General features: G+C 39.5%; 1 protein-coding gene across 1 annotated transcript in view; it reads left to right on the top strand.

Moving 5' to 3' along the window:
• The window catches only part of LOC121158981, a gene marked incomplete at its 5' end in the record, with an annotated part of 260310 nt that overhangs the window by 69788 nt on the left and 168693 nt on the right, over window positions 1-21829 (top strand). The window contains 3 exons of the mRNA XM_040983966.1: window positions 14078-14341; window positions 17230-17428; window positions 18838-18960. Of these exons, the coding sequence (XP_040839900.1) occupies window positions 14078-14341; window positions 17230-17428; window positions 18838-18960 (586 nt within the window). The remainder of the gene's footprint in view (window positions 1-14077; window positions 14342-17229; window positions 17429-18837; window positions 18961-21829) is intronic.

Raw genomic sequence — 21829 nt, 5'->3', positions numbered from 1 at the left:
ATAAACGAACTAATAAAACCTGTCTTTCAAAGAACAAAGGCTTCAGGAACCGATGATAGATTTGCACTTCTGAAACGTCCACATGTGAATACTTATTTTACAAGGGAATATTTCTAAGAACAAATGGCATGCTCTTTGTTTTTATGTTCACGTATTTCACAATGCAGATTGAGGCGAATACGGATATTTTCCAGTCAGCCTTCTCCCTGCCCAGGTATGGTCTTTTTGCTTAAGTTTAGTAACATTGTAGGGCATTAGGAGGATGGGAGTGGCAAACATTTAAATGGGTATATAATGTGCATAATTAAATGATTGTTTTTCTAATTAGCTCAATGAAAATTCGATATCAGAGTCAGGGGAATATAGTATTTCTGCCTTTCATGGAACAGCACAGAATGGGTCATCTCAGTGAGTCACACTGTGTGAAAATCCTTCTTACGATTAACTTGAAAGAAGTTGAAGAAAATGCTATTACAAGAAAGCATCATGTTAGCAAAAACACTTTGAGGATAACTGCACAGATCCTTGAATTTGGAAGAAAGATTAATTTTCTTCAGTTGTCCTTGGCTTCTAGTATATTAACATAACCACATTTTCAGGGCTGCATGGAGGACTGAAAGAGAAAATGTGTTAAGATAGTTTTAAAAATCTGAAGTAAGCTATAAATCAAGACTTACGCTGATTTTTTCTATCACCGATTTTCTTTTAGTATCATCTTTTTGGGGTAACCTTTCAAAATTCTGTTATTGAACTTTGGCAACAGTATCTGAAAGAACCTTCTGACAATTATTAGAGTTGTTGCGCTTGTAATTCTCATTTTTCATTGGGTAGGAGGATCAACCAACGTTTAAAAAGCTTACAGATGGTAGGTTAAAGATGCAAAACCAGCAAAATTCAGGCAAAGAACATTGACTAATGAATTTTTATAAATTCTTAAAGGTCACGTACTCAAGTTTGGGTAAAGCCCGAGGCAGCCCTGATACATGTGACCCTACCACTCTGCATGGAGCAGGTAACCCACGCTGAATGAATTTGCTGACATTTCAGCATTTTTTTTTTTCTGGAAGATGTGAAATTCTGGAATGAATTTCTCTTCCTACAAAGCTAGTAGTGTCATGCTGGAACCATAACGCCCATGACCTCATCAAATCTCAATACCTCCCAAAGAACTCATCTGCAAAGGTGGTTAATGTACAAATTTAGGGATTTAACTTTTAGGGGACTCATTAAACCTATAGTCGTAATCTTGTTCTTACAGCCTTACGTCATTGTGTTAAAAGAAAAATCCAGTTACCTATGTGTAAAGGCAAGAGGTAAGGTCCTGGGGGAGTGGCTAAGCAGAGATGAACCTTACACTGATTGCTACACAGTTTCAAGGCACCTGAGTGATGTCTTGTGTACTTTTGCTTTCAGTCCAACAAACAGCTCAGTAGCTGCACCAGGTACCATGTGTCGGGGGGTGAGTTATGCTTTAATTCCTGACTCACATCACTGAGAAATAGAGGGAACACTATTTCAAGCTGAGTTTTACTTAGTTCGTTATGGATCAACTGATAGTTGAAGAACTTCGTCTCATGCACTGAGTACTGTATCGAGTGTCGAAATGATATAGTCCGGATTCTTCCCTTAAAAAGCTCATGACCAGGACAGCTTCTGCAAACTGCTTCCTTGGCAGGGAAAAGTAAAAATCATCTCACTTCTATATTAGGATTTGAACTTCCCAAATGGTGTTAAGCTTTTTCAACAAAATGACTTATTCTCGTAAACGCTGTCTGCATGTTGAAAGGTGGGTGTGAGAGATGGGAATGGTTCAATAGCGGACAGTCACAGAGTTAGGACCTTCCCGCAGTTCCCAGGGAAACTTCCTATGGAAGAGACTTCCCTGAACGGAATGTGATTAAGCAGTATTCAGAGAGAGAGTCTTTAAAAAGAGAAGTTAAGATGAAATCATCAACAGGAATCCTAAGTCAGTGTGATTGCCAAAAGAGATTAGAGCACAGACACAGGGCAGTGAGATCACATCAAGACCACTGGAAGAGACAGCTATGGAGTAGCCAAGAGGACCTAGTCCTGTGGACACCATAACTTTTGATTACTAGCCTCCAGAATCGTGAGAATAGAGATTTCTGTTGTGTGAGCCAACCTTTGGTTTGGCATTGTAACAGCTCTCACAGCCCAACCCCAGGGTCCCATGTAACATGGAGGATGACAAATGTGGAAAATAAAGAGCAACAGAAGACTTGGAGGTTTGCTTGTTTTAGAACTAATGCTTAGCTTTGGCATCAAGAGGAGCTGATTTTGTGCTCGAGGGAGGGCTGGGACCCCATATTTTTGCATAGTCATGCTTTGGGTAGGAGGTTTTGGTAATAGTCATGGGTTATACATAGGAAACTTCGAGGTTTCGGAAGAAAGCTGGCCTCATCTCGCTGGGCTATCATAGAGGACAGAATTTTAAGAAGTGTCTCAACAAGTTAATATTTATGTATCAGTGTGAACAGTTATCATTATTATAGCAGTAGATGAATGCCGTTTTTTTCCACTGGAAGGAAATCCAACATGAAAAAATGGCAACTTTTCAAACATGACATTTAATCCATGCGTGTAAATCAAATTGAGAATCTATTATTCATTACTTAAAAGGTGGGCATATTTTTATTACACTGAAAATGATACAAAATGCTGTGAAGATTTTAATGCCTTTTCTTGAAAGCGTAAGACACTTATGATGTAGTCATCTAGCTGATACTGGCATTCATTTTAAAATATAACCATGGAATTAATAAGTTTGAAGTTTTATGCCTTAAAAAGAAAGCTTGATTTCAGTGAAACAGGGGCATTTAGTTTTTATTCAAAGCTTCTAAAAAACACTGAAGATGGTAAAGCCCTTTGCAAAAGCTCTGATTCCAATACGAATATGAAGAATACCGTTCGCTCTCTTGCCATTATTAGTCATGACCACAGGGTCTTCCCTCAAGTGCTTTCTGAAAACTGCATACATCAGAAATTGATTAAAATGACCTAAAGTATTAATTCTTAAAATATGATGAACCCCACACTTTGCAGGAGGTTATTTTCTGAGTGACATTTAATATCTAAGAATGGAAATGATTTTAATAACTCATAGAAAGGAGTGTTCCTACAGTATCTGGAGCCTGCATGATTGCTTTGATCGATTATTGGTTATTTCCATTTAAACGCCCTAGAGTTTACTGTATTGGGCGGCTCTGGAAAACTTTTTCTTGTGTCAGCTGTGCTTTTCTCAGAAGTCATTTCTGCCAGTGAAGAGGAGTCCAGAGGTCAGAGAAGTTTGATTGCAAGTGGGTTTTTCAGAATGTCACAGAGGGTCACTGAGCCTCTGAGCTCAGGAATGCTCTCTCTTAACTCACCTGCTAGTGAGACTCTCGCTGAACTGTACGTTCATCTCTGCAGTTAAGTCATGACACAAGACACCTTGCTGTTTTCGCTGACGTCAAAATAATTAACTAACAAAAACTGTACCCAAGCCGTGGTAGGAACAAGCATCTTTAGAGTGCGACTGACTGCTTGCTAACATTCAGTGTTTGGGGAAAAATCCTTAAACTCTCTGGCCTTAGTTCTCCCATCTGTAAAACTGGAACAGAAGACTGGAATGTAATTTGCAACAAGCATTAAATGTCATGTGTAAATTGTTCTGTGTGGTAGTTACATGTAGGCAACCATTAGTCATAATAGTCATATTTCATGTTAGATGAATTTTCTTGCCTTTTGTGTATCAGATTTCTTCAAGCCTTTCAAAATATTCCTTCAAAAAGCCCTAGTCAATCTATTCTTGATTCTCTCATTTGAGGAAACCGTTGACACCAAATTTGATGCCCGTTGGCCTGTGAGCTTTGCTACTGAATGCTCTGAGAAGTTCCACGGGCGTTGGTACATAAAGCCACTTAATTCCTGTGTCACTTGTTCTCCAGCTGGAGAGGAAGGGTGTCTTCCATTGATTGTCTGCAGGGCATCCTGCACAGTCTTACACATGGAACACACATTATCACTGCAAACTTCATAACATCCGACCCATTGCTAAACTGGGTCGGATGTTATGAAGTTTGCAGTGATATTTGCTGGTAGATGTTCACTTGCTCAGGGACTTGAAGTTAAGGTTCAAAGCCAGCAGTGAATGGCTCCACAAACACCAACATTCACAACCCACTCAAAAAAAGGAGCAGGAACCTATACCTTGATGTCCATATCTACAAATGAATCACCCAGTCCCGCAAGTTGTCTCTTTCTCTAGTTTTTTCACATTGCTGCAAGTTATCTCTCTCTATTTTTTTTTTCTGGAGGAGTTTCTATTACTAAAGACACAATCTCTCTCTTCAGTCTCTCCTTCGTGTCCTTGCAAGGAGAGGTTCTGCATCCTGTATTACATAGACATTTGGGAAGGAGGCTGTTCTAGCTCAAGAAATTGGCAGTACTTACTGACTCAGAAGAATATTGAACTTGCCTGTACCAGAATGAAAACTTCGGAGAGACTTTGCTTTGTTTTTATCTCTCTTAAATGATTTTTTTTAAAGATGCACGAACAAGTCTAAGAACCGAGAATCACTCAGATATCTTCAAAGAGACAGCTATGGGCTGTGTTTTAATTCGAATTGTCTCAAAAATTACAATGTTTCAATGTGTTATAAAGAGTCACGTTTTTGTTTAATGAGGATTGCTTTCCAAAAGCCATAAATCCATCTTTGTCCTTTGTGCGTCTTCTCTACATCCAATGTATTCAGAGTTAAGAAATGCCCTAGTTACAAAATAGTAGTTCTTGTTCACTTGGCATGCAATCCAACAATCAAATCATTTTGAATTCTCCGAAGAGGAAGAACTGGCTGCTATATTTGAACTCACTCACATTCAGAGGGAATATGTTTTAATATTTCGACATCTATACAAAATGCCTTACAATTACTTCTAAGGCGTTAATTCTCCTATGAACACCAGGAGAAAGTCACGAAGGACTGAAGAGGGCAAAGAATTTCTTCAAGGTCACACAGCCTTTAATTGCAAAGGCGAAGCCCGGAGATCTCACACTCTCCACCCGCCTCATACAGTAGTCTAGGACTTTGAACCGTTGAGTATCCAACCTTGAGATGGTAAGAGATTGAGACCAGAGTCAAGGACCCAAAAAAAGTCTGTGTAGTTACTAGTATGTCATATCGTGCCAAACCCCTGCTTCCAGTCGTCCGTTGTGTTTAGGTCTCTGTTACATCTAGAATAGAATTCAAATAATTTTCCTAGACCATCCTGCTTTATGTGATCTGACTTTCCCCCACTCTTACATTTTATTCCATTCAAAGCCAATGGCTTGCAAATTTCATCCTGGCCTCAGTTGCATTCTCTGAATATTCTGAGCCTTTTAGCTGCAGGCATGGATTTCATGGATGCTGTGTTTCTCCTCCTCAGAAGTTGACACTGCAGCTCAGAGGTTAGAAGTTGTTCACAATGTCTCCCCTCTCCCGTTGTCTAGTGCATCATTACTCATTTGCAGTATTTCAGTATCTGTGGTGATAGGTTGGGGGTTCATCACAACTGACACATTCTGATTGAATGATTGATTGCTATCTCCCTTATCAGATCATAGCATAATGAGAATAAAAGCTTTTTATATTATTTTGATACTCTGCTTTGATGCATAAGCACACAGTGGCTGTTGTAGGCTTGAGTGTGAGTGAGTGAGTGAAGGAAGCAGCGAAGTGCAATGGGCTTTTTGAAATAGTCGAAGGAAAATATGGTAGCCAGGGAAGCATGAACCAGTCATTGCTTTCCTGTTTTTCAGCAACCTGTAAAATGGGCTCACACCGACCTAACAGATCAAATGTGGACTTATGCATGGAAGAGCTTTGTAAAATTAAAAAAAAAATTGCTCAGCGTCAGTGCAATATGGATTGCCCAGAATGTGAAATGTTGATTAGCACTTATTGCCAAAAGTTTTCTGCTTTCCAAATGATGTATTTACATGCTCCTGGTAAAACCATTTGTGGTTAATTTGTTGGTCTTTGATCTAATCAGGCTGCAGATGTTCCAAAATGCCATCTTTTTGTGCACTGAGACTCACTCACTGGGGTTTGTAAAAGTAATGGGCTGTGCCCAATTTTTCCCCAATGTGTTCAATTCTCAGGGACAATGAAAGGAAAGATCTGTCTTTTGCTTAACAAGGAGAAACTGAAGGAAGTTTCAACTTTTTGTTTTCACAGTTGAAAGGAAAAAAAAAAAAAGGAAGAGGGGGGAGAATCCCAGAACTGAATTTTTTAAATTAAAATATTCAATTAGATTTTTCTATCTCCCTAGGGTGAAATGTTCTTAGTTGAACATTTCAGTAGCTTGTGAAAAGATGAGTTATGACATATTGAGGTTGAGGTCAGGTAATAGAACTACAGTATAATGAGATGATATACTATATATTTCCTCTTGATTCACTCATCTTTGATGGAAAATAGTGAAAATGTCAGGTTGGTTAGTCAGTAGTTATTCGGGTAAGACTGCGATTTTACACAGAAAGCCAGGGAAGTGAATCGAGCATATAGATTTCTGGGTGTCCCAGTCTACCTTGCTTATCTCTGATTTGCTATTGAAGACAAAAGCATCACTTGAGATTTTATCTCACCTGGCTGGAATTCAGTCTCAAGCCCTAGTTCAGATTTATTGATTTTAAAATAAAATCGCAGCCCAAAATTCTGCATTTTTAATAAATACCCTGGGTAATTCTTATATAAACTAAATTTGGAGGCACTGCTAGTTTTAGGCATTAAAGACATCACAGTAGAACTCTTGGTGTGCTCAAATGAATAACTCGGTTTTTTGGAGACCGTGAAATTAACTCAAGGACTTCAGATTTTGGAATTCATACAATTATACCTTTTACCCAAGGCAGTTTTTAATTTAGATATCAATTTGTAAACTATCCGATGAGGGTTGCCTTTCATTAAGACTTAATCATCAAGGATCCTGGATGGAGGATTGTGTGGAGGTATCTATATATCTATATATCTATATCAATATCTATATCAATATCTATATCTATATCTATATCTATATCTATATCTATATCTATATCTATATCTATATCTATATCTATATCAATATCTATATCTATATCTATATCTATATCTATATCTATATCTATATCTATATCAATATCTATATCTATATCTATATCTATATCTATATCTATATCTATATCTATATCTATAGATACAGGGCGAGGGGAATGGTTTGGAAAGCTCTACTGTGTCTTGAATGTTTGAGATCCACAGCAACAATGCTGGTGAGAATGGGTTGTTTTCGGAACCTCTGGAGAAAGAGCCCTAGTTCCTCTGTTTGTACGAGACACAAGGGGATGGCTTGGAGTCCTTCCACCACTCATGTAAGGTAGGCTGGCCCATGCCAGCCCTTCCAACCTTCAGGGAGAGTCACATGACTGCCTGCAGATCAGAACGCTTAAAATCAAGCTCAACCTCATTCTTCCTCATTTGTTTTGGTGCCCTTAGATCAAATCTCTTTGAATCAGCTGTGCTATCCATCAAATGGAGTCCCTGATAGAATCTACCCCATAGAATTGCTATGGCAGTTGAATTGCAGAGGTAAAGGTGTTTAACACAGTGCCTTGCCATTGGTGAATACATGCTAACTCTGCATATTATATTAGTTTTAGGACTGCGGTGATAAAGAGAAATCAATGACCTAAAACAAGGGCTTTGATCTATTGTTTGATTGGACAGTACTGGTTTTCCAATGAGGTGACACTTAAGATTCTTCGTCTTCCATTCGGATGCTATTGCAGTTAGAATTGGTGATACTTTTAGTCCTTGAAACTTGTCAAAGCATGTCTCCATGAAAAATAACATTCTGTTAGCCCAAAACAAAAAGACAAGGGATTTAGTTCATTTGCCTGTTTATCATCTTGGCTAGGAGGATAGAGAAGAAAATAATACTTCTATGAAACACTCAGTGGATGATTGAAGGAATCTTGTACTGTAATAGCTTTTTAAAATGTTATGAAATATGTGTTCTGTGCTGTTAGATATGGAGATACGATTTATTTCACTTTCCACTATTTGTATCAGCCATCGACTCCTCTACCCTTCCCTACTCCAGCACTTTATATACAGTGAAACAAGATCTAGAAATAGTAGATACATCACTTATTCTATTGGTAAATGGGCATTAGATCTCACAGTTGTCTGATGCCAAAGGTCATTCCCTTAACCACTGTGGCACACAGCTTCCTTTTAACTCAGTAAGTCTTTACTAATTTAATTACTAAGTTTGTTATTAAAGAAGGATTGAGCAGTTGGAGTAGAAATAACCTACATATAAACTCTGGGGACTACAAGATGCATTTAGAACGAATGAAATGTCCCAGGGACACACTGTAGAACTTGTGAGCAATTTACGCTGGCTGATATTCTGCTAGTCTGCTCAAGAATTGTGTAGGTATATATGTTCTTTTAGCTTTATCTCTATGCTGACAAAGGTCTTTGATCTTATATCCAGTGACTTAGATCTTTGACTTTTCTGTTCTGGTCCACATCTATAGAAGGATCAGTGCTGGACGTAAGTAAACAGAAGTCAAAGCCAACCAACTAGTCCAAGCAACCTTGGTTATCTGTTAGCAACCAAATACAGCAGTATCTCAGTGACTGTCCACAACAGATGCTTCCCACCGACAATCCACATCCAGGCTGGGAAAATGGAAACCTCTGCAAATCCATTCTTATGCTAGAGCAAAGGCCAGGCCACCAACTAAGATGCTGCTTTTCATTCGTTAAAAAGGAGATGACATGATGTCACTGGTGGGTTTAGAACCAACCACACACTTCTAACCTAGAAGTGATGTTGCATTCACTCACAGATCAATGACCAGAACCATTCACATGTACCAACCAACAGAGACACAGACAGGGGATTCTACCCTGTGCCTAGGAAGTAAGGGACTGGAAAATCTTGGTGAGTGGACTTAATGGGCCGCTGCTGCTCAGGGGGCAAACTGACTCTCTACTGATCACAGCTGTTATATGCTATGGAGATATGAAATTGTGAAAAATTCACTCTTTGTCAAAAACAACTATTGTATATTTTCCCATCACTTCATTAGATAATATGTACCCCACCATAAAATTCTTCAAAATGTCTTTTTCGGAGGTTACTGTATATTTATAACTCTTTAGCCAGGCTGCTCTACCCAGCCACCACTCAGTAACACTCTGAGGAGAGTCTTTCTTCAACATCTTCGAAGCAGTTTTAAGAGGCCATCTTCATCCCTTGAACTAACAGGCTCTGGCAAGGAAGCGGTGCAGCCTGCCCCTTGCTTCTCCATCGCGCCTCACCCTCCAGACACAGGAAGGAAGGCAAAACCATTTCTCTCACTCACTCCTTTCCAACCTCCCCATTCCAATTGGTTACCCACACAGGTCTGCAATCCCTTTACTTATGTAAACATTTAATTTGTTAAAGAAAAATCTTTTTTTTAAATAAAGATTTAATTATTTCTTATTGGAAAGGGAGATCAGATTTACAGAGAGAAGGAGAGACAGAAAGATCTTCTAGCCACTGGTTCATTGACGAAATGACGACCATGGCTGAAGCTGAACTGATCCGTAGCTAGGACCCAGGAGTTTCTTCTGGGTTTCCCACATGGGTGCAGGGTCCCAAGGCATCGGGTCATCTTGCACTGCTTTCCCAGGCCACAGGCACAGAGCTGGACGGGAAGTGGAGCAGGCAGGACACAAATTGGCATCCATATGGGATCTTGGTGCTTGGAGGTGAGGTTTTAGTAGCCATTGAGCCATCATAGCAGACCCTATAAATAAAATCTTAACATTTTTGTTCAATTAAAGATTTTTCCACTTAGGATAGAAAGAAGAATTTCTGGATGATTTGGGTGTCCCCCCCAAATAGTAGACTTTGTTTTGTGTGTGTGTGTATGTTTGGAAGGCTGCCATTTGGGGACATTGACAGTGAATATCTTGACAATGCTTAGTACTAGTGTCTGCACGTGTTATATGTGCTAATTAATATTTAACAGGAAACAAAGCATGAAAGTTACATAATGGTGAGGTCATGTTAAGATTCTCAATGCAACGCTAGGGTATTAGAATTGCTAGGGTCAAGGTTGTATTATGACATTAGTTATGCAAGAAACAGTCTAGTAAGTCACAGAACATGGAGTTTATAATTAACCAGTTTCTACAATCCTTTTGTTCAATGTAAGTGATAAAAGTAACTGGAGGTGAACAAAGGGCATAGAAAAGACATGGACAAAGATTTTCTCTACTATGTTTAGTAGTTCATAATACATTCAAGCTTTCATAAGAAGGAAATGAATGGATACTTCTGGACAGCCAGGAGAGAGCACTTCCTTTCATGTTTACTGAACCTTCATTATTAAGATTTTTCTGTTCACCTTTGATTTTCATCAATCTGACTTTGTCACTTCTACTTATAGTTTCTTTTTTTTTCTGAGCTTCTTCATGTTACAGATTGATATTTTTCATGAAGTGGGGGAAAATTCCTTCATTATCTCTTCCAATATTATTTTCTGCACTGTTGTCTTTTTCTTCCTCTTTGAGGATTCCAATGATACATGAGGCTACACACAGTTCTCTGGGACTGTGATCCATTTTTTTTGTTTGTTTGTTTGTTTCCCTTTGTGACTCAGTGGGGATAATTTCTATCAACCTGCCTTCGAATTCACCTGCTATTTCTGTGTTGTGGCCATTGAGTGACTATGTAACTTTAAATATTTTACAGGTCTGCTCTAAAACTTAGAGTTCTCTCCTGAACTGTTCAATCCGTTCACCAACGATTTTCATCTAAGCCTTTACTTTTCTATCCTAGGTAAAATCGTTATTTAAAGCTTTTGATCATTTCAACTTCTGGATCAACTGTGGTTCAATTTCCTTTGAGTAATGCTCCTTTGTTTATGCTTCCCAATTCTCCATGTCTTTGGATGCACCGTGTGTGTGTGTGTGTGTGTGTGTGTGTGTGTGTGTGTGTGTGTGTTCATTCTGTAACATTCTGTAAGATTGTAGGGAATCACATACCATGTGCTATTTCCCCATGAGGGACTGATGTGTTTACTAATACTAGCAATTAAGCTAAGGACAAGTTGGATGGGAACTCAAGACTGTCTTCACTTCTCACTAGTTTTCAAGGCTTTAAAGTATCAAAAGACCCTCCACTTGGGTTGAGCATCCTACCCAAGCTTTGTGTAATCATGATATGATTTTGTAGGTTTGTGCATTCCAATCCTGCTTCGAGGCTTTTGGGCCACTGGTAATCTCTGTTTGCCTTCATTCATAGACACAATTGCTCACATGATGTTGAGAATTTATAAATTTTGTAAATTCAGAACTGATGGAAGGATGTGTTTTCCATTCCAGGGCTTCTAAGTATTCCACATGCCACCTTATCCTGGCATTGTTAGAAGTCCCGTGGGTTTCTCCTTTCTGCTGGAAAGGTTTGCTTCTTCACCCTTTCCTGACAGTAGGTCAAGTGGAAATGACAAATCTCTGTCTGAGATTTGGTTTCTTTCCCTTTCGACATCATCACAGTAGGCATTGATTCTGTGCTTTGATATTTGTTTCCTTGTCTTGATGGGAGTGTTGACCACCTGACACCCTCTCCATCAGAATCAGAAGCAAAACCTCCAGGGGCTTGCGGGTGTTTTCCACATTTATAAATGTGTTTGAACCTGGAATGTGCTTTTTCTTTTTAATCAAAATAATGATCATGGCAGCATGGCTGGGCTTGGAAGAATATTCACTTTCCATTTCACACTGAATACAATGTGTTTCCAAAACATATAGACATCCTAACATCTTCTTTCCTTTTAATATCTTTTCTAGGCACTGCCTCCCAAGAAAACTGTGAGACCTGGCCTGGCTTTGTTATTTAAAAGTGGTTTAGATAAATTCTTAAAAACAAGTAGCAATAATATACATCTCATGTTTTTTGTGAATGTTTACTGAGCTGATAATGATATTAACTTAGTATGCAAGGTAACTTTTACCTCTAGTATATGGACATTCAGATATAAAAAGAGAATTGACTCACTCTAGAGTACAAACTCGCAATGGTAGAACTGGATCCCAATGGTCAAATTCCTACGTTACGTGTTTAATAAAACTAGTCTGGAAAAGACTAGTGTAATAGGTAGGAGTTTTATGCTAGTTTTTAAAAAAATATTTATTTATTTATTTTGTTGGATGATAATCATTTAAGAATAATTAAAAAAAATGTTACGATACAACTCCATATGCTCTAGGGTTTCCCTTACTCCCTTCCTGCATTCCCTCCTTCTCCAACTGATTTTCCCTATATTATTACAATATTGTAGTCCTTTATAAGCAGTCATAAGTCCATCATTCTGCTATTTAAATGTATCCTGACATTGCTGGTAGAGAAGATGGCAGAGAGAGTCCAGCATCCTGTTGTTAAGATATATTAAACATACATATATTAAACAAGATATATTTTGTCGGGAGTCCATCTTAAAGAAAAGGCCAGAATAGAAATAGATGCAATTATTGTTAATAAAATTTGTTCAAGTTTTTTTTTTAGAGAATGGCTGAAAACAGGTTTCTGACTCTGTCTTCCTCTCCGTACAGCTTATGTTTTCTTATCACAACGGGTGTTGGCAGTCAACTAGCCAAATGAAAACTACAGGCTGATTAAGGATCTGTTTTGTCAGTAATTTGTGCCTAATGTTTTTAGCTTTCCCATGGGCTGTTGTAGAAAATGGTAAATCTGGTTTAAATGAAACTTGATCCTGTTAATGACTTAATAGCAGCTGCCACAAGGTTATAGCATTTTTCAACAGATGTCTCTGTTTGGTTTTATACTGAAACTAAATGTTAGGATATTTACATAAATTAAGTAAAACATACCTACATACCTTTGATTTAATGTAGTGTTGCAATAGGGTCAGGTATATTCCTAATTCTGTCTATTTTAAATTCTTCACAAATAAGGTTTGAAAACCTAATTATCTTTTAGCTGAAATTTTATTTGTACCTTGTAATTTCCTGAAATGATTGTTTCTAAAGGTCAGTGGACAGGCTCCATCTTTATATTTTGGAACTTTAATGGTGAATTGGCCAATTGGATTATTCCCTTTGTTTTTACACTTGGTGCTATTTATTTAGCACTGACAAATTACGGCCAAAGTTATGTGCATGGAGGCGGGTGGAGAGGCAGGCACAATAGCTCAAGTGGTTAATCCTCCACCTCAGGGCAATGTGATCTCTTATGGGCGATTTGTGTCCTGACTGCTCCACTTCATCCCGCCCCCTGTTTATAGTGTGAGAAAGCAGTGGAGGATGGCCCAAATCCTTGGGACCCAGCACCTATGTGGAAGACCAAGAAGACACTCCTGGTTTCTATTTTTGGATTTGTTTGTCTTATGGCAGTTGCAGATATTTGGGGAGTGAATCAGTGGATATAAGAACTTTTGCTCTGTCTTTTCTTCTCTCCATAAATCTGCTTTTTCAATAAAAACAAACAAATAAATAAATCTTCTTTTAAAAATCAGGTGCATTATATTGCCAGTTAAAATAACAGGAGTATCGTTTCTCGGCCTTTTGGCTAAGATCAAGTGTAGAGTAACCGGAGTAGTCATAGTGAAATAGGATTTTTTTTTTCCTTTATGAGATGTACTGACACATCAGGATTAGTTTCTCTGGAGTGCAATAGTTTGACCACTATAAAACATTTGTTCTGTGCAAAACACTTTCTCTGGGTATGTGGATGTTATGAAAATGATTGACAGCAGGTGCAACAGTGAGGATAAAAATGGGTATGCAACAGAATAGCAATGCAAGCAAAGAGGATTGAAAATAAGGAATACTATGTTAATGAACACACCGCATGACTGAATTCTAAAGCAAACTGTTGAGCTGGCAGGGTCCAATTGATTGTGTCATTTGGGTGGCATTTCCAGGGCAGCATGGCTGGGCTTGGAAGAATATTCACTTTCCATTTCACACTGAATACAATGTGTTTCCAAAACATATAGACATCCTAACATCTTCTTTCCTTTTAATATCTCTTCTAGGCACTGCCTCCCAAGAAAGCTGTGAGACCTGGCCTGGCTTTGTTATTTGAACTCGTTCTTCTTCGTGGGACATACACTAGCCTTGACCGTGTTGTGGGCTGGGCAGTCTTCCCTTTGTGTGACAACAACTTTGATGTAATAGATGGAAAATTCAAGTGTCCCCTACTCCGTGGACATTATGACCGGAAAGTTGGTAGCTTCAGGGAAATTGAAGACTTGATTTGCCTGGATTTGGACCATTGGCTGGGCAATATTTATTTTCAGGTTGGTGATACAGCTTTATAAGTAGAGAAAGACTCAAAGATTCTCCTATCTAGCCTTTAAATTCCTTTTATGCTATTGAGAATTTTAATAAATCATCACGCAATTGTGGAAATAATTACATTTATTGGTGATTTCTAATAATGAAGATAAAATTGATATGTAGATGTAAGAATTAAAATTCTAGCATTAGCCAAAATAACCTTGAAGATAATTTAATATAGACTTGCATGCTGTGAATGGCCCATAACTGCTGCTTGAATCTTCTTGGTTCAGATTTGGTTTCTCTTGAAGCAGGCTAGGCACCTTCTCAGAGTGCAACAGGACTGGGAATCAGAACTGATCTTCCACCGCGTTTTAAGCATTATCTATTCTATGGTTAGAGAAGAGACAATATGAAGTTTGTTTCAGAAAGCATTTTGTTACTGAAGTGAAGCCTCTGGGGCAAATCATTTGATCATAAGTGATATTTATTTAGATTGAACTGGGTGTGATGATGGTAGGTGAAAGACGAAAGCAGGAACTGGGAGACAGGGTGAACTCAAGCTCTGAGTGTTGGAGCAACAATCTCATCGAGAACATCTACAAATGAACTCCTTAGGACATTGAACAGAGTGACCTGAAGACTTCCCGAGAGGCTCCACCAGGTCCCAACAGCACCATTATCGGCACCCACCCAAACCATAGCACAGTGTCCCCAGTTTGGACTCTTGCCACCTGTCTGATGAGGCAGATATGTGAGTTCATAGCAACAAATTAAAGACTCACATTTCCACAGGATTCAAGTGTCTTTCTTTCTTTCTTTCTTTCTTTCTTTCTTTCTTTCTTTCTTTCTTTCTTTCTTTCTTTCTTTCTTTCTTTCTTTCCTTCTTTCTTTCTTTCTTTCTTTCTTTCTTTCATCTCTCTCTCTTCCTTCCTTCCTTCCTTCCTTCCTTCCTTTATTTTCTCTCTATCCTCCTGTCATTTATCTATATCTGTTATCTACCTATCCACCCATCTTCTTACCACCAACCTCCTTGTCTACTTAACTAAACTGTCAAATATTTTCTGGAAACACATAATTTGTATCTTAAAATCAGTAACAACATACGCATCTGGCATGATGGTGCTCTTGTTGGTTAAGTAGTTTGAGTAGAAGCATCAGAAATGACCTTTCTGCTGCTTGACTCCACTAAAGCATTATGCTGAGGTGTTCATTTGGGACAGCCTAGTTGTGCTAGTGAGAAAAGTGCCCTCATGTGATTATGTATTTTGTATTTATTTTGAAAATGGCATTATCCATAAGGCTGACTTGATTGTGCACTAGAATGGTGGAGAATTTTTTTTCAATATACTGCCTTATCCTTCATGTGCACCTGGATACGGTGGAGAATTTTTGAATGTTTCTGCAAAAGCTCTACTTTCACAGATATTTATTTGTTGGTTTTATGATGGAGGCTCAGATACTAGAAATTGTTAGCACCTACTAAAAATCAAGAACACAGGCTGAGTAAACTTCAAAAAGAAGACTATTGCAAATGAAATGCAAAGAAATTATTGAAAAATACTCACATTTGTTAATAGTGATTAGAATGTGTACCAAGATTAAAAATAAATTGAAAATTAAAATACAACCTACAATGGAAATTTTGTTATAATGATTATGAAATCATGTAATTCTAAATAACCTGCTTTACTATGTGTTCTCTAAAAGTTAATGCTACATAAATAATACCATGGAAAGTATTATAATATAATATATAACAATGTCATATTAACTTTGCTTCATACAACTATTGCTTTGTTACCAGTCAAGAAATGGGCAAAGGAACTAGGCAGAGACTTTTCAAAAGAACAAATGCAAATGGCTAACAGGCCTATGAAAAAATTCTCAAACTCCCTGGCAATAAAAGAAATTCAAATAAAAACAGCTGAGGTTCCACTTCACTCCAATTAGAATTGCCCACATATCAAAAACTACCAACAACCCCTGCTGGCAAGGTTGATGGGGAAAAAAAGAACCTTACTTCAGCGTTGGTGGGATTGCAGTCTGGTACAACCACTATGGAAGTCAGTATGGAGAATATTCAGAAAACTGAAAGTCTACCTACCATATAACCCAGCAGGTTCACTTTTAGGAATATATCCAGAAGACCTGATGCATGAGAAAGCAACCTACAGCCCTGTGTTCATTACAGCACAATCAATAATCGCAAAAACATGGAAGCAACCTAAATGCTCACTAACAGAGGACTGGGTAAAGACTTTAACTGTGGTTCATATACACTACAAAATACTACTCTGCTACTAAAAAAAAAAAAAAAAAAAAGATATACAGCTGTTTGTGGCCAAATGAGCAAAAGCTGGAGACCATTATGCTAAGGGTAATGAGCCAATCCCAAAAGGTCAGATATCTGATGTTTACTCTAATATAAGATAATATGATGTTAAATACAAGGAGTTTAAAAGTGAATTTTACCTTATTGTACTTCCTAGTTATTTGTACCTTTCGTAATTAGATCTTGTGATGTAAGTCATTAATCAATCATCCATATGAGACTGATTATAAACACCTGAGATTGTCAATGTCCTTTTTATCACTGTTATTGCTATTACCTGTAATTAACGATGACCTAGTCCTTATTGCGCTTTCATTAGCACCACACGGGACACACGCTGGCATTTGTTCCTACAGGAAGATGTTGCACACTCCTTTTGCCCAACCTAGCATCATATCGAGACAATTACACAAATGTATTGATGTAAAAATTCTTTTTAAAAAACAGCCATCAAATTTGGAAAACATTTTGCATGGGTCTTTCCAATATTTCAGATCGTCTCTTTCTGCAGAAATATCAGGTGGGTATGTAATATTTTCAGCTGCTTAGATAACAGATTTAATCTCTCAATAGGTCATGAAGCTTCCTTTGCATGTGGATGATCCAAACCAGTTTGAAAATCATACTCAACCTTCCCTGGAATTCCGGGCCTGTTTAACGACAGGGGAAGAGAAAGCAGAAGTGGGTGTGGCTAATCTCTCTGGAAAAGAAAAGGAAAACATTTTGGAATCAACGAAAGAGAAAGCTGAGTTCACCTCTCATTCTTCCCTAGGTTAGTGAACGTCTTACTTATCAATCTGCTTGTAATCATTTGAGGTGTTCTACATTTTGCAAAGCTAGGTACCAGTATTCATAATTTGTGAATGTATTATTTTCTGTATCAGGCCATTTAAAGAGATTGAAACACTGACAAACATATTAATCCCTGCACCGCATTGTGGTTCCCATAAAAAGCAGGTATAAAACTCATACTTAAAACTAAGTATAAAAAACCTTCGTTGAGGCAAAAGGCTTTTTGACACAAGCCTGTTACTCTAAACACAGCTTGCAGGTTTTTTTTTATTTTTTTAAAGATTTATTTTTATAATTTTTTTATTGGAAAGGCGGATATACAGAGAGGAGAGACAGAGAGGAAGATCTTCCATCCGATGATTCACTCCCCAAGTGAGCGCAACGGGCCGATACTATACCGATCCGAAGCCAGGAGCCTCTTCCAGGTCTCCCACTCGGGTGCAGGGTCCCAAAGCTTTGGGCCGTCCTCGACTGCTTTCCTGGGCCACAGGCAGGGAGCTGGAAAGGAAGCGGGGCTGCCGGGATTAGAACCGGCGCCCATGTGGGATCCCGGGCATGCAAGGTGAGGACCTTAACCACTGCGCCACCGCGCCGGGCCCAGGTTTTTTTTTTTCCTTATTGTGCTAATTTGGCTTCTTTTGATTCTTATTTCTAGATTTGAATCGTTCTTGTATGCTTGTGTGAGTGGTAATCAAAGAATTGCCCTAAAAGACAATGTACCCTTACAAGAAGTTCTCAAACAGTTGAGTTTATTTTATAGACATTGTCTGCAAAGACTGGTTTATTTAAGTAGTAGATAAAATAATGAAGACTTTTTTTTTTGGTTATTCAGTCCACAAATGTTTCAATTTCCTGAAAATACTTACAGGACATCTTGAAAATGTCATTGAAAAATATATACTGCATAATTTTTGTTTACATCATGGATTTTAGATTTTGAAACAAAATAAACTTGTCTTTTAATTCCACTTTCCCCCTGAGCTTTTTTTTTTTAAGATTTATTTATTTTCATTGGAAAGGCAGATATACAGAGAGGAGGAGAGACAGAGAGGAAGATCTTCCATCTAATGGCTCATTCCACATGTGGCCACAACAGTTGGTGCTGTGCCAACCTGAAACCAGGAGCCAGGAGCTCTTCCAGGTATCCCGTGTGGGTGCAAGGTCCCAAGGCTTTGGGCCATCCTCAACTACTTTTCTAGGCTACAAGCAGGGAGCTGAATGGGAAGCAGGGCTGCCGGGATTAGAACCGGCACCCCTATGGGATCCCAGTGCGTGCAAGGTGAGGACCTTAACCATTATGCTATCGCGCTGGGCCCCTTGAGCTTTTTGAAGTATCTACACTATTAGAGATGATAATTTCTACTAACACAATGTTTTCTTTACTGAAAGACTTGCAAGTTTCCGTAAGAACTGGATCCTTTAGCAGAATTCGTGCTGCTGGTGGTGGTCGTAGTTTAGCAGTGCCACTAGCAAGGTCTCAGTACCAGAGGTTTTACCAACAAGAGCCCTGGAGTAAGCACAGAAACTGTATTCATAGAATTTTAGTGACATATATATCAAATATGCCATATTTTTAAAGCAAATGCGTGAAGCAGTCGACTAAAATGAGATATCTGTCGAAGCTGCTGCTAAGTGTCAGATGCAGCACAACCCGATGAAAATTGATTGTTTCTCAACACTTTGAAAATTGGTGTGGATTAACAGGTAGCTAGAGAAAACAGGATGTAATGGCATTGCCTGGTTCGGAGTTCAAAAGAAAGTAATCTTCAGAAGGTATAGCGTTAAGCTGATCTTAAAGCAGTCAATATTGAAATTTAATTAAAATGAATGCTTTAGTTTTTAAAACTTAAGTGCTGATACACAAGACGGACAGTAAACAAGTGTATCATTGTACTGTGAGTAGAAAGGGGAGTGGTGTGGTGGGTAGAACAGCAGAGGAACCAGTGGCACCAGCAGCGTGCAAAGGCGCAGGGGGCAGCAGTGTGCGAAGGAGCAGGGCGTGCCACACGGGGGCCTTGGAGAGGCGCTCTGGCCAGTGTTCCAGCTAATCCCGGCTCCAGGCTTCTTCAGAGATGATTCTGTTGATCTTCATGGACGTTGGGGCTATTCCTTCTCCACTCTTTTCCCTAGAATGACTTCTATGTCATGGCTGTATTTTGAATCAAATCAACCTGTTCTATCAAGATGAGTGGCAGAGATAGTCTATGAATGCAGGTGTTGTAATGGTAGCATACCATGTGTGTAGACGTGGCACCTTTGTCTGGGTACACACCTTGGAATTCATGTTGCAAATTTGAGCTCCAATGCAGCAGTGTTGAGAGGTGGGGTTCTGTCTTAGGAGCAGATGAATCTACTCTCAGATTAGTGGTGAAATGTACTGACGGGTTCCTGCAGAACTATTTATAAAAGCCAGGCTGGTCCTCGCTCCGTAGCCTTCTTGCCATGTGTAGGTTGGTACCACCTCAGGTCCCTATGGAGTCTTTTCCAGCATCAAGGCCCTCATCCGATGCAGCTTCATGACCCTTGGACTTCTCTTCTTCGCTCTGATGTAAGAAATCAATTCCTTTTTTTAAAAAATCAACTTCTTTACTCATTAATTACCAATAAAAGATACACTACTAACAATCTGAGTTCCATAAAGGGAAGAAAAAGTCCAAACCTCCTCTGATGATTGGTGTCAACTATCTTAGCTAACATATTGAGGTAAAAAAGTCAGGGAAATGCAGGAAATGGTGACCATTAGCTAAAAAGGATTTAAAAGTCACATCTATCTTTGTTAAATATCAAGTTCAGAAGTCTACTGAACAGGGTGGGTGTTGTCTGCAGCGTGTTCATCTATGGCGTGGGATACCCATGACCATTATCAGGGCACCAGAAGTTGGGTTCTGGCTTCTTTGCTTTGAATGCATTTCTTAACTAATGCATCAGAAGGCAGAGGATCATGGATCGTGGATCAAATATTTGAGTCTTACACCTATGGGAGACTCAGAAAGAATTCTAGACTCCTGGGTTTCACCTGGCTAAGCCATTGCTTTTGTATGGCATTTGAAATAAATAAGCGGGTTTGGGCCTTGGGGTTAGGAGCAATTGCCGCTCCCTGCAGTGTGGTGGCTGTGAGGGATGCCCCTGCCGGGTTGGACCCAATGCTGGGGACTCAAGCCAAAGACACTGTCGGAAGGTAGTGAATGAGTCCTTGGCCTTGGGCGGTCAGTGCACCAAGTGGTGCCAGGCTTTGCCAGCTGGCTGCCTGGAGGTGAACTCTGGGGTTTTTGAGATATGTAGTTGCTGCCTGGGGACACCCATGCATAAGGCCAGTTTTAGTGTAGGTGAGAGGTGAATTTTGTATGATTAGCAGTGACAGGGTCATGAAAGTTTCAGGCATGCGTGGTGACTGAGACCAGATGGTTTGGAGGGAAATATCCATAAGATAATTTGGGTTAGACTGATTCACCAGCCCAGACTAGGCAGGGTTATAACACCTGTGGGCCTCATGTGAGCTAGATAAGGGAAGGACCACAGTGGGCTGACTGTCCCGACTGGTGCAAGCAAAAATTAGAGTGGGTGAGGGTTGGTTGGGCTTAGCCGCAGCATCAGCTGGCAGAGGCTGACACTGGGAGCTAATTCTGTCAAGTCAAATGCCAGAACCACCTGGAAAGTACATAATCTAGGGGTGGGAGTGGCCTAGTAGGAAGATAGTGGGTATCTCCCTTGGGTTACCACTCTCACTGGACAGCACGCAAACCAGGGCAGGGGCAGGCGTGGCTAGAGAGAAAGGCACCCGCCAGTATGTGTGTGGGCTGAAGAGTAGGATTGGTTAGGTTGAACTAGGCTTCAATGCCCATTGATGAGTACGAGAGCTAAATGGGATGTGGGACAGACTGGTCAAGCCTGTGGTACATACTGGCAAGCATGGGAAGCAGGGTAGGGGGCAGAACTATTGGGGGTTATGGGGAGTTGCCCCAACTAGGCTTCAGTTCCAACTGGTTTGCATGAGGACCGAGTATAAAGTGGGTAGGATCAAGCTGGACTACAACACCTGTTGGTTCACGAGGAAGACAGGGCTGGAAACAGAACTGACCCAGCAATTGCAATCACCAGCATATGTGTAAACTGATTGGCACAATGGGCAGTGTTGGACCCTGTACTAGCAAACTCACGCGAGAATCAGATCTGGGAACACCTCAGATAAAGTTTCTTTGGAGATCCCTTCAACTGAACTGCTGATCTCAGAACCCCAACCATGAAGAAACTATGTCAGCCAGTGGACTCTGAATAGGTTTCATCGTGATTGGAATGGTGAGATTGGCAGCAATTCAGAACTGTTGAACTATCAAAACTGCTTGAGCAGTACCCTCGGAGTGCGCCTCACACTGGGGACCTG

Source organism: Ochotona curzoniae, unplaced genomic scaffold, assembly GCF_017591425.1.
Source record: "Ochotona curzoniae isolate NIBS_2020 unplaced genomic scaffold, NIBS_Ocur_1.0 contig_4064, whole genome shotgun sequence".
Classification (NCBI taxonomy): domain Eukaryota; kingdom Metazoa; phylum Chordata; class Mammalia; order Lagomorpha; family Ochotonidae; genus Ochotona; species Ochotona curzoniae.
The sequence above is the reverse complement of the archived record's forward strand: the minus strand, read 5'-3'. Positions and strand labels throughout refer to the sequence as shown.